This window comes from Sceloporus undulatus, chromosome 4 (genome assembly GCF_019175285.1).
Source record: "Sceloporus undulatus isolate JIND9_A2432 ecotype Alabama chromosome 4, SceUnd_v1.1, whole genome shotgun sequence".
NCBI lineage: Eukaryota > Metazoa > Chordata > Lepidosauria > Squamata > Phrynosomatidae > Sceloporus > Sceloporus undulatus.
The window spans coordinates 19,819,462-19,836,288 of record NC_056525.1 but is presented as its reverse complement, the minus strand read 5'-3'; the positions used below and the strand labels follow the sequence as shown (position 1 = coordinate 19,836,288).

Here is a 16,827-nt window from a genome sequence, read left to right as displayed (position 1 = left end):
GATGAGGAGGGGGAAGAAAGGAAGAAAAAGGAGAGGAGGAAGAGGAGGGGAAGAGGAGGAGAAGAAAAAAAACGGAATAACAAGAAGAGAAGGAGGGGAAAGAGAAAGAGAAAGAGAAAGAGGGGAAGAACAAAAAGCAACTTGCCTGCAAAGCCCTCTCCGCTTGGAATTTGGAGCATGCCCAAATAAGGAAGCAGAGGGATGGCCAATAGAGGCAGGGCAGGGCAGCAGACCCCGCCCCTGCTGGTTTCAGTCCTCCTGCTGCTGCTCCAGGCATGCTTCACAGGCAGCACTCTATAGAAGGCAGGCAGCAGCCCTGGGAGCTCAGAGTTGGGCAGCCACCCGGGGGCGGGGACGGGACGGGACCGGGCACGCCCCCCAGGGGGCGGGAAAGTCCCGCCCACCACCGTGAAATGGCAACCCTATCTGGGACTCCTTAAGGCAGGGATGGTAGCCTCCTTATTGAGGTGTTTACATGGCCTGATAAGATTAGATAAACCTTCAGAGATAAAGCTTTTACTGGTGCACCACCTACAGCATTTCCTACACAGGGATAACCTAGCCACATTAGTCCACCCACAGGTAATGTTCTGATTAGACTACTGCAATGTGCTCTATATGGGGCTGCCCTTGGAGAAGACTTATAAGCTCCAGCTAGTTCAAAATAAAGAAACAAGACAGATGACAGGCATACTATATAGATAACATCTGTATTGGCCGCTGCTTTGTTACTGGTTTAAATTCAAGGTCATCAACGCGCTTGTAGAAAGCGTGGGATGAGTCCTTCCTGAATCTTCGTTCGCAAAGAAAAGCCAGAGAAAAATTCAAGGTACTGGTGATGATATTTAAAACCCTCTACTCAATACTTGAAGGCATGCTTCCCACTATATATACCTTTCTTGGAACTGAAGTCTGAAGAAAATGCTCTTCTCTGTTTTTCAACCGTGGGGGCAATATGCTGTGAGAGGACATAGGAGAGAGTCCTCTCCTCTGTTGCATCACAACTATGGAATTCCCTCCCCTTGGACCAGCATTGCTATCTTTCTGGTTCCAAGTTAAGCCATGCCCTTTTTAAAAATTAAAAACCTTTAGTGATTTTATAAACCTTGTGCTTTAAATGTCCACATTATTGTTTATGTTGTGTGCCTTCAAGTAATTTCTGACTTATGGCGACCCTAAGATGACCCTGTTGTGGGATTTTCTTGCCATGATTTGTTCAGAGGAGTTTTGCCACTGCCTAACCCTGAGGCTGAGAGCAAGTGACTTGCCCAAGGTCACTCAGTGGGTTTCATGGCCAAGCAGGGCATCAAACCCTGGTCTCCACAGTCGTAGTCAAATGCTCAAACCACTTGATTCACTAAATGGTTTTTATTTTTTTTAATAGTCTTTATAAGTTTTATATAATAAAATCATTCCATAATAGAATTACAAATGAAGTCATGTTTTTGTTCTCTTATCTTAATAGAGTTTCCTCAGTCTTCCTTGAGTTCTTGGAATTTCAAAATACTAAATGGTTTTTAACGTGGCCTTTTGGATTGTTTTAAACTGTTGTCATGTTTAGTAAATTTTCATGTTATTTAAGCCATTTTATTGTTTTAGTCTGGAATTTTCAGGTGGTTTGAGCATTGGACTATGGCTCTGGAAAAATCCCAGCTCGGCCATGAAAACCCAGTAGGAGACCTTTGGCAAGTCACATTCTCTCAGCTTCAGAAGACAATGGAAAACACCCTCTGAAGAAACCTGCCAAGAAAATCCCATTATAGTGTCACCATAAATTAGAAGGCACACAACAACAGATATATTTTAGTAAACTAAATACACAGTAACAAGGAAGGAAATGCTGTAATTTTCTAATTTACAAACTATAAATGCTGGTGGCAGGGCTGCTGCTGTAGTGATGTTTATGAAATAAGCTCTGTTATGTGTATAGGACCACTGACCATTAAATGTTGTGCCTCCTTCCTTCTCTCCAGGTGTTCCTCTGGTCTATGAAGCCTTCAACTGGCAGCATGGAGTATTCATAGGTGCGACAATGAGATCAGAAGCAACAGCTGCCGCTGAGCATAAAAGTAAGTCCAAATAAAAGTATGCCTTTCCATTTAAACAGCAGAACCTATAAACTTTCACATGGAACTGTTAACAGTTTCTTTTCCCTCTCTTTCTTATTGTAAATATATTTAGGTAGTGGTCTGAACTGTGTAGTGTAAGAATGGGATGGCAGGTAGTGTAAACCCTTGCTGGTGGGAAAGAAAATAATTTATTACTTTTGACTTGACACTTCTGGGAAAAGTCTGCATTTAGGTCACACAAAAAATGCACAGATATGGATGGGGAATACTTGACTTAAAAGCAGTACATGTGAAAAGGACCTGGGAATTATTGTGGTACATGATCCAGAAGTGTGATACTACAGCAAAGAACACAAATAATATTTTCTCTTGCATTAATAGAACCATGGTTTCCAAGTCAAGATAAGTGATAGATCCATTATATTCTGTGCTAGACAGGTTTCATCTGGATACTATGTTTAGTTTTGGGCACCTCATTTTAGGAAGGATATAGTTAAGTTGGAGTGAGTTCAGAGAAGAGAAATAAGGATAAGAGGTATAGAGAACACATCCTGTTTGTTTGTTTGTTGGGTTTCCAATACAAGGAAAGTTGGGATACTGGATATTGGATTTCCAGTATGAGGAAAACTTGAGGGACTTGGGCAAGTTCAGCCAAGTGGAAAATAGACTGAGAGGTGACATGACTACACTGTTTAAATATTGCAAGGGCTGTCACAGAGAGAAGGGGACAGGCCTGTGCTCTGTTGCTCCAGAGGGTAGCTCTAATGGTTTGAAGTTACAAGAGAGTAGTTTTCAAGTGAACTTTAGAATGAACTTCTTGACAGTTCTACCAATTACCTAGAAAGCTGTGTGTGTGTGGAGGTCTCTTTCTCTGGATATCTAAAAAAAAAAAAAAAAGTCCAGAGAGCTACCTACTGGGGATGATCTAGCTGGATTTCTTGAGCTGATCAGGGGGTTGTTTTGGTTTCCCTGTGATTCTATGACTTCTGTGATACTGTTCAAAACACAGAGATGTGTATCAGTTGATTGTCGAAATGATGTTGCTCTGAATGTGGGTTAGTCTTTCATACCATTTTCATGTCTTTCATACAGGTAAGGTAATCATGCATGACCCTTTTGCCATGAGACCCTTCTTTGGTTACAACTTTGGCCAGTATCTTGCCCACTGGCTCAGCATGGCCCATCGGCCTGGTGCAAAACTGCCAAAGATCTTCCATGTCAATTGGTTCCGGAAAGATAAGCAAGGAAAATTCCTGTGGCCGGGATATGGTGAGAATTCTCGTGTGCTGGAATGGATGTTCAACCGAATCCAAGGAGAGGACTGTACTCAGCTCACTGCCATTGGCTATGTCCCGAGTGACACGGGCTTGAACTTGAAAGGCTTGGAAGGCATCAACATGCAAGAACTGTGTGATGTTTCCAAAGACTTCTGGGAAAAGGAGGTAGAAGAGATCAAGAAATACTTTGAAGAGCAAGTAAATGCTGACCTTCCCTATGAGATGGAACGAGAGCTTCTTGCACTGGAGCAAAGAATAAAACAGATATAAAAAGCAGCTAGAGCAGAGTATTTAGATTGCTCTGGACTTGGAAAGGGAGGGGGGAAATAAATAAATCTCAGCCATGCATTGCCTATGGACTTGAAGCTCAAAAGTGCCAAGATTGGCAGAAAGATTTGACCAGGACTGTCACATCTAAAGACTGATTATATAGCTTCCAGCATTTCACAAATGAAAACTGGGACACATGTGGCCAAACAATATCAGAGTGTGGTCAAGATGTTATTGATAAACATTATTTAAAAAGTTATTGATGAAGAACAACAGTGAAGCTAGGCCAAGCAGCAGGAGCAGTTTGCTTTTGCCTGAGCTTACTAGGAAGATAACAAGTCTACTCCTCTCCTCTCTTCTCCTCTCCTCTTGTTTTAATTGACTTCATACTACTTTTGCACTTTAAATTAATTTTGCTGAAATTGAAGTAAGTTGAGAAATGGTGAAAGAGGAAAGAGAAAGTGGGACATTTTTAAAAAGCAGCTGAAAAAGTGGGACAGCAGCAGATAAATCAGGACTGTTCTTGCCAAATCAGGACAACTAGAGGGTATGTAATTATAGTTCACCGTTTTTTAGACTTCACTTGATGAGCGATTGAAGCAGTTGTTATGAAGCTTTCTTTCGTGGTAAGCTTCCCTCCACAGATAAATACTGTACTCATGCTGGAAAGAAAGGTATCCCAGGATAGCTGATTTTCACCTGTAATATACATGAGTGTTCCTCAGTGTGGGTACTTTCCTTCCTTCCATCTCTATTAACTTTATTGTAGCAAGTAAAAAAATCTTCACTGCAGTTAGTAGGAAGGGAAAGAATCAGAGCTTTAAAATGTATTATTTTTTTTTTTTACTACTGTTCCCAGAGTTCTCCAGCCAGCATGGCCACTGTCTGGGAGATTGTGGAAGCTGTAGTCCAGTTAATAATAATAATAAATTTTATTTATATACCGCCCTGTGGTGAACCAATCCGGGCGGTTTACAACATTAAAATAACATACAGCATAAAAACAATATATTTCCCTCCCCCCTTAAAAAGTTATTAAACTGCATATCTAAATTAAAACCACAATAACTAGTTAAAACAACAATAAATTAAACAAAATAATACCAACCAATAAACCACTGCAACTTCAGTTCTAAAGAAAAGAAAAGGGGGCATTGGAGACATTACTGAGGAGGGGGGAGATCCTGAGATCGGGATATTTTAGTCAGGGAAGGCCTGCCTGAAGAGATCCGTCTTGACAGCCTTTTTTAAGCTGTCCAAAGATGTTAAGTGATGGATCTCATCCAGCAGGTTGTTCCAGAGCCTGGGGGCGACAGCAGAAAAAGCCCTCTGGGAGGTCACCGCAAACCTCAATTTTTGAGGCTGCCACAAGTTCCTCCCAGAGGACCGGAGTGTGTGGGGAGGATTGTATGGGAAGAGGCTGTCTCTGAGATAGCTTGGACCCAAGCCATTTAGGGCTTTAAAGGTAATAACCAACACCCTGTACTGGGCCCAGAAACCAATAGGCAGCCAGTGGAGGGACCTCAGAACCAGAGTGATGTAGTCCCTTCAGTTTGTGTGTCTATGTAAGTTTATCCAAGTTCTGGATAAAATCAACTATCCACCCCACCCTGCCATTTCTTCATTCTGATTTAGCACTTCCCAAAACTAGATAAAAATATCATACAGTTCATGTTTGGCCATGTTTATAATTTGCATGTGACATATATGTTATAAATGTTATATGTTATAAATGCCATGTAATCTCAAAAGTATCTTCAGCTATTTCATCTGTATTCTTTCACAGAGCTTAGAGAACTTAATTTTTGGACTATGACTCTCAGAGGGCCTCAGCCTGGGGAAATCTGGGAGAAACAGTCCAAAAAGTTTAACGTGGTTCACAGGACTGAAGAAAAATATACTAAAGAAGATGAAGAAAGAATTTCACCTGATATAAGGCTCTTGTATTTTGAGCCGATTCTGAATAGCTGTGCAAATGTAGGTGTTATTAGAACAGAGAAATGAAGCAGAAGTGTGTCAATGAGAATGTGGTATTCTTTTTGCTGTTTTGCTAAAACTTTTGGATATTTTCTCTCTAACTGGACTTTGAAAAGCATTATTATGTATTCCATGTTACAAGTAAATTTTCCTTGAACAAACCTGAAGCTTCTATTATAACAGTGCCTCCTGATGATAAGACCCCTCTCCCCTCAGCTGGCTGGGTATCTCATGGCTTTTTATTCCAGCTTTGAAAGTGGCATCCATTCTAAAAAGTCTGCAAATATTTGTTCAGCAAAAAGGAATCATTTTGATTGCCAGAATGAACTCATTCCAGTCTTTTCTTCTCCACAAGAACAAATAGATACTGGTGTGAGTCAACAGCTGGCCTTCAGAACATGTTAGGAGAGGTCACGTAACCTGAATGGTATATTTTAAGGACTTTCTGTTTGATGGTATCTGCTGTTTCAAAGGTAGAAGACTAAACACCAAGGATGCCCCAAATTCTAGTAAATGGCAGAATATTATGTTCCTGGGTGACACACCTTGTAGCAATTGTTCCTGCCTCTGCATTTAGCGAAGTCATAAATATACCTGGATTTCAGGTCCTGTTGGAGTTATGGTGAATGGTAAGGTGAGTAGTTTTCCCTTCCCTCCCCATCTTCCCCCATGCAACATGTCATCAGAGGGATGCCAAGAGGAACAGGAAGAACAAAGGCAATGGCTTTGTACGCACAGTTGTTGTTGTTTACTTTCAAGTTATTGTGATGACCCTACAGCAAGTCTGTCACCATGTTTTCTTGGCAAGATTTGTCTAGAGGGTTTCTTGCCTCTGAGGCTAAGAGAGTATGCCTTGCCAAAGGTGAGTTTCCATGGCCGAGTGGGGATTTGAACCTTGTTCTCCAGAGTCATAGTACAATGCTCAAACGACTGGCTACACCACACTGGCTTAAGAAGTCACTCCTGCTGATATCAGAGTATAAAAATATGTCTAAAAGTGACCAGGCTATAGGTATAAGGTTTATATGAATCATAACTTAATTTTGTGCTTAGACTTGAATCCCATCGCCAAGATATTTTGTTATCTATGTATATGCAAATACACTCTTCTCTCCACATTTGTGACTTTGACTTTTGAGGATTTGGCTATTCATGGTTTTTATTAATATGTTCTCTCTTGGGATTTAGGTCCTCCAGTGCAACTCTGGTCAGCTTTAACCAAAAGTTGCACTGAAGGACCTAGAGGTTTCTAGAGAGAACACTCCACTAGGCAATTGTAACACCTCCAGAGCAATTCTATGGTCAACGTCTGGCAGATGTTGATCAGAGAGTTGTAATGGAGAACCTAGAGGTTCCTAGAGAGGTGTTCTCTCAGGTAAAAACGTAGTGTTTTTGTTATTTGCGCTTTTCCCACATTCATTGGGGTTCCTGTTGGTTGACTGGCCGAAACCAAAGGGTGCTCAACAATGGCTCTTTTTCATCCTGGAGAGAAGTGACCAGTGGGGTCCCACAGGGCTCTGTCCTGGGCCCAGTGCTATTCAACATCTTTATCAATGACTTGGATGACAGAATTGGGGGCATACTTATCAAATTTGCAGATGACACCAAACTAGGAGGAGTAGCTAATACCCCAGAGGACAGGATCAAGATTCAAAATGACCTTGATAGATTGGAAAGTTGGGCCAAGGCTAACAAAATGAATTTCATCATGGAGAAATGTAAGGTACTGCACTTAGGGCAGAAAAATGAAATGCACAGATATAGGATGGCTGACACCTGGCTGAATGAAACTACATGTGAAAAGGATCTGGGAGTCCAAGTAGACCACAAATTGAAAATGAGTCAACAGTATGATGCGGCAGCTAACAAGACCGATGCGATTTTAGGCTACATCAATAGAAGTATAGTGTTTAGATCAAGGGAAGTAATAGTTCCACTCTATTCTGCTCTGGTCAGGCCCCAGCTGGAATATTGGGTCCAGTTCTGGGCACCACAATTTAAAAAGGATATTCACAAACTGGAGTGTGTCCAAAGGAGGGTGACAAAAATGGTGAAGAGTCTGGAAACCATGTCCTATGAGGAATGACTTAGAGAGCTGGGGGTGTTATCCTGGAGAAGAGAAGGTTAAGAGGTGATATGATAGCCCTGTTTAAATACTTGAAGGGATGTCGGAGCTATCTTGTTTTCTGCTGCTCCTGAGACTAGGATCCGGAGCAATGGATGCAAGCTCCAGGAAAAGAGATTCCACCTCAACATTAGGAGGAACTTCCTGACAGTAAGGGCTGTTAGACAGTGGAACATAGTGGAGTCTTCCTCCTTAGAGGTCTTTAAACAGAGGCTGGATGGTCATTTGTTGGGGATGCTTTGATTGTGATTTCCTGCATGGCAGGGGGTTGGACTGGATGGCCTTTGCGGTCTCTTCCAACTCTACAATTCTATGATTCTATGTGATAAACTCCTATTTAAATACTTGAAGGGAAGTCATATTGAGGAAGGAGCAAGCTTGTTTTCTTCTGCTCCAGAGACTAGGACCTGGAGCAATGGATGCAAGCTCCAGGAAAAGAGATTCCACCTCAATCTTAGGAGGAAATTTGTGACAGTAAGGGCTGTTTGACAGTGGAACATACTCCCTCAGAGTGTAGTGAGTCTCCTTCCTTAGAGGTTTTGAAGTAGAGGCTGGATGGCCATCTGTTGGGAATGCTTTGATTTAGATTTCCTGCATGGCAGGGGGTTGGACTGGATGGGCCTTGCAGTCTCTTCCAACTCTGTGTTTCTATGATTCTATAACCACAGCAAATGTGGAAGGACGAGTGTACAGGTATTCCAAAATCCAAAACACCTCTGGTCCCAAATCATTTTGGATAAGGGAGACTCAACCTGTAGAAAGGAAGGAGAGCTGCCAAACAGCACATCATCTGAATATATATTTACATATGGTTCTAACTCTGACAATGCTGTCTGAGAGATTTCTGCCTTGCCCCATTGCATATCTACCCTCACAAAGAGCCTTAGATGGCAGCAAGTATGTTGTGCATACTTTCTTTCATCTGATTTGTTTTATTACAAATTATTTTATTTATTTAAAACTTTTCTATCTTGCTAAGTCCTCTGTATGGTTGACAGTAAAATCAGTTTAAACAATTTAAAATCCAATCTAGTAAAATATAAAATGTTCTAAAAATATAATAAACACTTCAATAATTATAAAAGTTAAAGCAATATAAAACCAAAGGAAGCCAAAGTTCTGGGTTTGCAAGACCTGAGCAAAGCTGTTGATAACAGGGTGACTTGGAGATCTCTCATTTATAAAAGACAAATCTGTGATCATGTGGCCAGCAGGACTACACATAATGCTGTTACCTTCCCACAGAAGTGGTACCCATATATCTACTTGCACTTTTACATGCTTTCAAACTGCTAGCTTGACAGAAGCTGAGACTAGTATGGGAGCTTAGTCCATCAAGCGATGCCTGGGCCTCAAACTGCCAACCTGCCGATCTTGCAATTGTAAAAGTCAGCATCATTCATAGGGTTGCATAAGTCTATGATGACTTGATGGCAATTAACAATATATACACATTGAAGTCATTAGTCCCCAAAGGCTTTTATAAAAAGTCAGATTTTAATTTGAATGAAGTTAATCCTGAATGAAGCCAACCAATTGGGCCTCCAAGGACAACAACATTCCACACTCAGGGTGCTACAGCTGAGAAGACCCTCTCCCATATCTTCACACAGTATATTGTTCCTATTGTTCCCATTATTTTTTTTAAAGCAATGATCCCGTCACCATGCTAGTTTTTCAGTTTGCTTCAGCATAATTGTCTCTCTCTAGCACATCTCTTTCCCTCCCATCATCATGTTCTTGAAACTGCTCAAAGGACTGAGAAACAGCCTGATTCATGAACCTGCAGCAAAATTATGACACCCTCTTTTTTGAGTGAAAAATTAGAATCTATATTTATAGTCTTTCTATAATTGAAATGTTTTACTAGCACATGAGGCTGTAGATTCAACCAGTGATGCTTCTTCAAGATCCTCACAAAGGTTTTCTACAGCTGGACCAGGAGCATCCAAGTTGACAAATGATGCTGGCTTGAAAATGAAGTAACCTATTAGATTTCAGATGCAGTAACAGCAAAACAGCCAGAAGTCTGCACACACAGAGAGCCCCAATCCGATTCCTTTGACATGTTGGAGAGAATGGGGGTATTCCTAGAGACTGGGGTACACTTTATTAATTACAAAACCATGTTTAAGGCCCACTGCCAACCCAAGACCATTTTAGAAAAATATACTGGCATTTTGCTTATGGAGGATAATAATAATAATAATAATAATAATAATAATAATAATAATAATAATTTGTATTCCGCCCCTCTGAGAACAATTGGGGCGGCTAACAAAGTTAAAAATACAGAACATATAAAATCCCTGATACCCTCCCCTCCTTAAAAAAGTATTAAATCCAATGCAGAATTTAGGGGGGGGGGGGGACATACAAGTTAAAAACTGAAACTAAAAGGTTGGGATTGGAGTGGATCTGTGCAATATTCAGGAGAAGTGGAAGAGATGAAATATTTCATACATTGTTCATAAGTGGCTTTATTTATGCATTTGAAGAGACCAACAAGGTTTAAGCATGGAAGTCAGCATTAGGAGCTTCTGTAATCAAGTTTAGAGTCTTCCCTTTTGTATTACCCTTGAAAAGAGTTCCCAAAATAATACAACTATTTAAATAAATAATTTTTTTATTTCTATCCCGCTTTTTGCCAAGCAATCAAAGCGGCGTACAACAGGTTAAAATACATCCATATATACATAATGCCCCCTTCTTTTTATCTAATTAACTTTGTACAGAGACCTAATTTACTTAGAATCATAGAATCGTAGAGTTGGAAGAGACCACAAGGGCCATCCAGTCCAACCCCCTGCCATGCAGGAAATCTAAATCAAAGCATCCCCAACAGATGGCCATCCAGGCTCTGTTTAAAGACCTCTAAGGAAGGAAACTCCACTACACTCCAAGGGAGTTTGTTCCACTGTTGAACAGCCCTCACTGTCAGGAAGTTCCTCCTAATGTTGAGGTGGAATCTCTTTTCCTGGAGCTTGCATCCATTGTTCCGTGTTCTAGTCTCTGGAGCAGCAGAAAACAAGCTTGCTCCCTCCTCAATATGACATCCCTTCAAATACTTGTTCTGTCTCCCACCCCCCCCCCCCCAAATTACAAACTTTTAGACTCATCACTTCAGTTAAATAGCTCATAGTCTACAATATTACACTGGCATGAAGGAAGACTATACAATTACAAAGAATAAAGTATTATAGATCTTTATTATAGCACTGTCTTACCCCATCTCCTTTTTTGTGTTATTTTGCAGCCTACCTGTGAAGAAGGTTTCTTTCAAAACTTAAGTTTATATATGAATGACATTTTTTTTAGTGCTCCTTTTTGTTATATTGTTCCTCCCTCTTGTTTTTGGATTTGCCAAGAACTCAATGATCAAAAAAGATTCATGGGGGAAGCAGGCAATCTGCAACTATTTTGGCCAGATGGCCCAGTTCTTGTTTAGCAGTCCACTCTAGCAACAAACCAAATCTGTTTGAGAACTTTGGGAATGAGACTGATCCCATCACCTCCTTCCATTGACCTGATTCAGAGACAAACAGCCCACCTTCTTCACAGTATCAAGACATATTTGTGACCTTGAGAGGATTAATTTGGGAGCCAACCAGCCACCACATAAATCTTGGTAAGACATGGGGAGCAATGTTTAGGATGGAGGTAAGACTATAAAGTTACTGCATCTGTGCAGGAAAGAACAGCATTTTTCCTCTCCAGCTGTCGGTCAACTCTGTCAGTCAACCTGTGATAGACAACTTTAGGCAGCTCCGCTTAGCATAGCTGTAGGACTGGCCAGGAGGAGACAGAGGCTGGGATCCAGTCTGGACCCAACACCTTTCTTTCATACATACTAAATAGCAGCAATAGGGAATTAGTGCCCTCAAGATGACTTGTATGGCTTCCATAATACTTGACCACTGATCATGATCACAAAGGCTTATGGGAGTTGTAATCTTAAAATCTGGAGAAGAAATAGTTGCCTACTCCTCCCCTATAGGCTAGGAGATTCTATACATACATCTCTACCCATCAAATTTAATTAGATTATTGTTCTGTTTAAACCAGAAATATCTACTGTTGACAGCTCTGCAAGAACTTTAAGAAAAGACCAAGCCTGATGGAGATGTTAAAAAGTAAGCATGATATTCGATTTTATTATTTTATATCACATTTTCCTCCCTTGCAGGACCCATGGTGGCTTTTACAACATAGATTAAAACAGAACATCAATCATGATTCAGAACAATTAGACAAACAATTAAATCAGAATCATATTAAAAACAGTACTGAAACATCTTAGATGTTTTCTTCTCTTCATACATATGAGAAGTGTGCAGTCAAAGACCCTTCTGCAACAAACTATTAATGTTTAAAAGCTTGTCTAGCTACAAATGTCTTTACTTGCCAGTGGAAGGAGAGCCCAAGCTAGCCGCCTGTTTCACAGCCTGGCAGAAGTCAGCAAAAACAAAGGTCCTCAACCCCTGCCATCATCAAATCTGTCTCGCAGAAGGTGGGTGGCACACAGAGAGCCTTTCCCTGAAGATCACAAAACCTGGGTATGTTTACAAAGAGAGTTGGTTTTCCAGAACACAGCCACAATTCTGTATGGTCTAACATAAAATAGTAGTTCCTTCCACATGCAGAATTAACTGCAGCTGGCCATTCACTAAATCCTAAAAACCTACCATCGAATTGCTGCAATCCCCCCTCCTCATGGCCATTCCCTGCTGGGTGAGAATGATGGAAGATTGGAACAATATCTGGAAATGTAGATATTGGAGCAATATCTGCAAACCTGTAGCCAGATGCAAAACAACTGCATCTTCCACTGAGGTCCTCCAGTAGATGATTTAACCATTTTGCATAGTGGTTTCAGTAATGGACTGGAGACCAAGTTTGAATCTCTGATCATTTATAGAAACCCACTTCGTGACCTTGGTTAAGTCACACTCAGCCTCAGAGGAAGACAAAGGCAAGCCCCTCCTGAACAAAACATGCCAAGAAAATCCTGTGATAGGGTTGCCTTAAAGTCACCATAAGGAACACAACAACAGGAACATAGGCTGAAATTTCTCCAACCCCCACTGCTGTCAGATTCCCTATTACCATGGTGGTCGGTCTGTAGGGACTATACTTTAGGTCCCAGAGGGCTTTAGTTGGTTCACAAAGAGGAAGGGAATGTTGACCTTCATATTGACCCAAAAGAGACATACACAGGGATAAGGCTGACTTAGTGTTAGTGTTTCCGACTAACAATATTCCAATTTAAATGTTTCTGAAAGCATCCAGTTGCCACAAAAATGTTTATCTTCTCTTCTCTTCATTTTATACTGTTCTTCCTCTTGTTCTGCCTGCTTTCCTCTTAGTCTCCCCTCATTCTCAAAATGGAAAATTGATTTCTTATACAGTACATCTTTTTCTTAAAAAAAAAATCCAAATCATTTCTTCATTTCAAGAAAGTTTGTATTTCATAAAACAAGTCATGGAAAATTAAAGCTGTTCTACATATGTTTCTGCGTGTCTGTCTCTGTGTGTGGCACTGATGAAAAGAATTTAGAAACAAGCTGCCATTTGCTACTCCTTGTGCAATGTGAAAGGCCAATTTTGCAAATATCAAGATAGTAGGTAAAGGATCTGAAGGCCTCTTCTTCCTTTCACCTCACCTCCTTTTTCAGATCTTTGCTTGCACACACATAAAGAGTGAGAACAGCAGGGCTCTAATTGAGAGGGAATGGAGCCCCCCTTTATTAAGGTAAATAAAACATCAGAATTACTGCCTCTGCTCTGTCAACAAAAATTTGCAAGCATGGTTGCATGCATAAACAGATACATAAGTGTTACTGTTAAATATTTATAACCAAACAATGCCCCAAGGATCAAATCAAGGTTGCGACATTCTAGGCAAAGTATAAACACAGAGAATGGAGGACGGTGCAGTTTCTATAAACATATACAAGGAGAAGGATATTACGAACTAATTATAGGGGCCCTTAAACGTTAGACAGGCAGAACGCAGTACCGTCTTTTTACTTAAGAAAAAGCCACCTGTTCTGAAAACACTGAGGAAAATGTTATGATTAGAGCAGGCATGAAGTACATCTTTCTCTTTGGGATCCAAAGTTCAGTTTCAGAAAGGTCTCGTGGGGTACACTGCAGGAGGGTTGGGCCAAAGTCATAACAATCTGAATATTTTCCTCCAGGCACACAAAGTGCAGTGCAGTTCTATACATGTCTAATCAGGAACAAGTGCGTCTTCTAGGATTGCAAAGCACAGTTTATTACCATCAATTCTCAGACTGCAAATTAGGACTCAGTTCCAAATTCCCAGGTGTAAAATTACTTCTCATACCTTTTCTGTTTTGCCAGTTTGAAACAAAAAGCAACAACTGGCACACGTACAACCTTCTCAGTCTTCTCAGAGCTCCTCTTCCATGCAGTGTGTTCCTAATATGCAGAGCAGAGATCTTCTTTCATTGCACAACCTTTTGACTCTGCAAACCAAAACTTTGGATCTATGAAAAATCATGTGTTAGAAGAGTGTTACTCTATATGCTGACAGCAGGTAGGATACTCTATGCAAAACACTGCAAGACTGAGAGGATACCATTGTCAGAAGAGGGGTTAGTTAAATTAAAAGAAATGATGGCTCTAGACATCCTAACAGCTCTGATAAGAAATAACTCCTCAAATCAAGTAGAGGAAGATTAGAAATCTATAAAAGATTACAGGAATAAGAAATGAATGAGTCTTGCCAACATTAACAATTAAGCAATGCTCCACCGGAAAACAACTTATTGGAAATGCCAACCAAGAAAGATAAACATAATAACAACTTTATTCCCTAGCACTGAGCCAGGGCAGTTAAAACGGTCTCAGACTGGATTATTTCTGCAGTGTGTTTTGGACGTCAGTGCTGTTAATGGTGAATTAAATGCAATATTAAATATACCTTTGAATGGGAGGGTTCCCCCCCCCTTTTTTTTTAAAATGCAAATAGCATCCACTGGAGTGGGGAGTGATAATAGTTTAGATCACAAAAGGTGGCTAGGATTTGAAAGATCCAAATTTTAGTTTAGCATTCCTCTGTTCATCTTGAATATATTGCAGGTTATAAAATTTAATTGATAAATCACCTCCACTTTGCATTAAATGAGTTTGGTGAAATGGCAGCCTTCAGTGAAAATTCCAATCAACAATACTGTTTTTTCTTTGTTTTCATTTTTTAAGGGATGGTCGTCATCATGTATTCCAAAATACAAAAAAGGTACATAGTGCTGGACTGAACTGCTGGCACTAGATCGGACTAAGCTGCACACAGCTGCTCTTCTCTGAGGATTTTGAAAAATAAAATATCCCGAGTAAAATACAAGGCAGAGCCTTTGAAGTGCTAATTAAGCTATTCAACCTGTCACAGTGAACTCTCTTGGAAAAAAAATGCAATCATCATTTTTGCCTGAAGAGCTGTTCAGTGAAATTCAACATTTTGCTTTATTCTCCCATTTTTCATTACTCTGGTAAAAGATGTATGTAAACTGTGTCGCTGTCTCTTTAAAAGACATGTGAAGATGGGGGGGGGGGAGTAAATTCTAGAATCATAGTGCAATCCTACACATATCACCATGTACACGCTCCTTAACCCTAGTATGTGCTGGCGGCGGCTTAATGGCGGCACCCTGTGTACACGGGCACCGCCATTAGGACACCCTGTGTACACGGGTGCCGCATCCAAATGGTGTGGCATGGGCATGACGTGTTTGCACCACCCCAGGCCGCTTGTGGCAGTCTAACAGCGGCGTGAGAAGGAGCTCCAAAACAAAGCTTCTTCTGGCACACATCTGGTTCCCGCAGCCACCAAACAGCTGCGGGAAAGGTGCCAGGGAGAAAGGGGCCGAGTGGCTGCAGCTGTTGGGGTGTCCTGGGTCATGAAGGCCTAAGGACACTCCTTTTCCAGGCCATGGGGAAGCGGCATTTTGCCGCTTCTCTGTGGCCTGGAAAAGCGCCAGGTTGGAGCTGCAGGGGCTGCCAGTGGCTGCAGACTGCCCCCTTTCCACCATCTGTACCCTGCCTAAGGATCAAGTCCTTACTTGGCTATGGAAACTCAGTGGATGACCTTGAGTAAGTGACACTCTCTCAGCCCGAGAAAGGCAATGGCAAATTCCTTTGGAACAAATTTTGCCAAGAAAACCCAGTGATAGGTTTGCCTGTGAGTCACCATAAGTCAGGAACAACTCAAAGGCACACAACAACAACAACAACAACAACAACAAGAGCAACAATGTAAGAGGGGCCCTGGTGGTGCAGTGATTAAATACCTGTCCTACAGCCACTCAGTCACAAACCACAAGGTTGTGAGTTCAGTACCAGCCAAGGACTCAAGATCAACTCAGCCAAGTGCTCAAGTTCAACTCAGCAGTTAGCTTACACATTGTAAACTGCTTAGGGAATGCACTGATAAGCGGTATAGAAATGTACTTGCTATTGCTACATTAATAGGATTGTATTATTTTCTTTCTCAGATTTCACACATGGTAACATAGGAATGAAGTCTACTGGCTGAAGAGAAAACAATAGTATGGTTTAGTCACTCAGTAGTAATAATAGTAATAATAACATTCTTCTTGGGTGTTGCATCTTTGTAAATGGGTTTATGTATTTGCAAAACTGAACTGAGTAGTTTTGCAAAGTGCATATTCATCTAGGGCAGACCTGCACAACTTGGCAGTAGGTAGGGGACAAAATTAAAATAGACCGAACTTCTTTGGGCCACAGATAAGTTTAAATTACATATTAAGTAATTAATAGTATTAATTAAAATTAATAATATTAATGAGAATTACTAAATATTAATTCCCCCTCTCCTCCTCCTCCCCCTCCTCTATCTGGCCTTCTCTTCAGGAGAAAGCCGAGCAGCAGAGGAGCCTTGCCTGTCCTTCTCTGCCCAGACTTCTACTCAGGAGAAGGCCAAGTGAGAGAGAAGCTTTCAGGAATGAGTGTTTGCCCCTCTTCCTCTTCCTCCTCTGCTACCCTGCCTTCTCAGGAGAAAGCCAGGTGGAGGAGCCTGGCAGGGTGGGCATGTGCCCAACCTCTTCCTCCACCTGTCCTTCTCCAC

The 16,827-nt window shown here is 41.1% G+C and overlaps 1 protein-coding gene across 4 annotated transcripts in view; it reads left to right on the top strand.

Annotated features, from left to right (window-relative positions):
• PCK1 (phosphoenolpyruvate carboxykinase 1) overlaps positions 1-4,559 on the top strand; it is a 30,272-nt gene extending 25,713 nt beyond the window's left edge. For all 4 annotated transcript variants that reach the window (XM_042465433.1, XM_042465432.1, XM_042465430.1 and 1 more), the window contains 2 exons: positions 1,974-2,069; positions 3,162-4,559. In XM_042465433.1, coding sequence (XP_042321367.1) covers positions 1,974-2,069; positions 3,162-3,616 — 551 coding nt within the window. In that variant the 3' untranslated portion in view covers positions 3,617-4,559. The remainder of the gene's footprint in view (positions 1-1,973; positions 2,070-3,161) is intronic.
• The last annotated feature ends 12,268 nt before the right edge of the window (positions 4,560-16,827 follow it).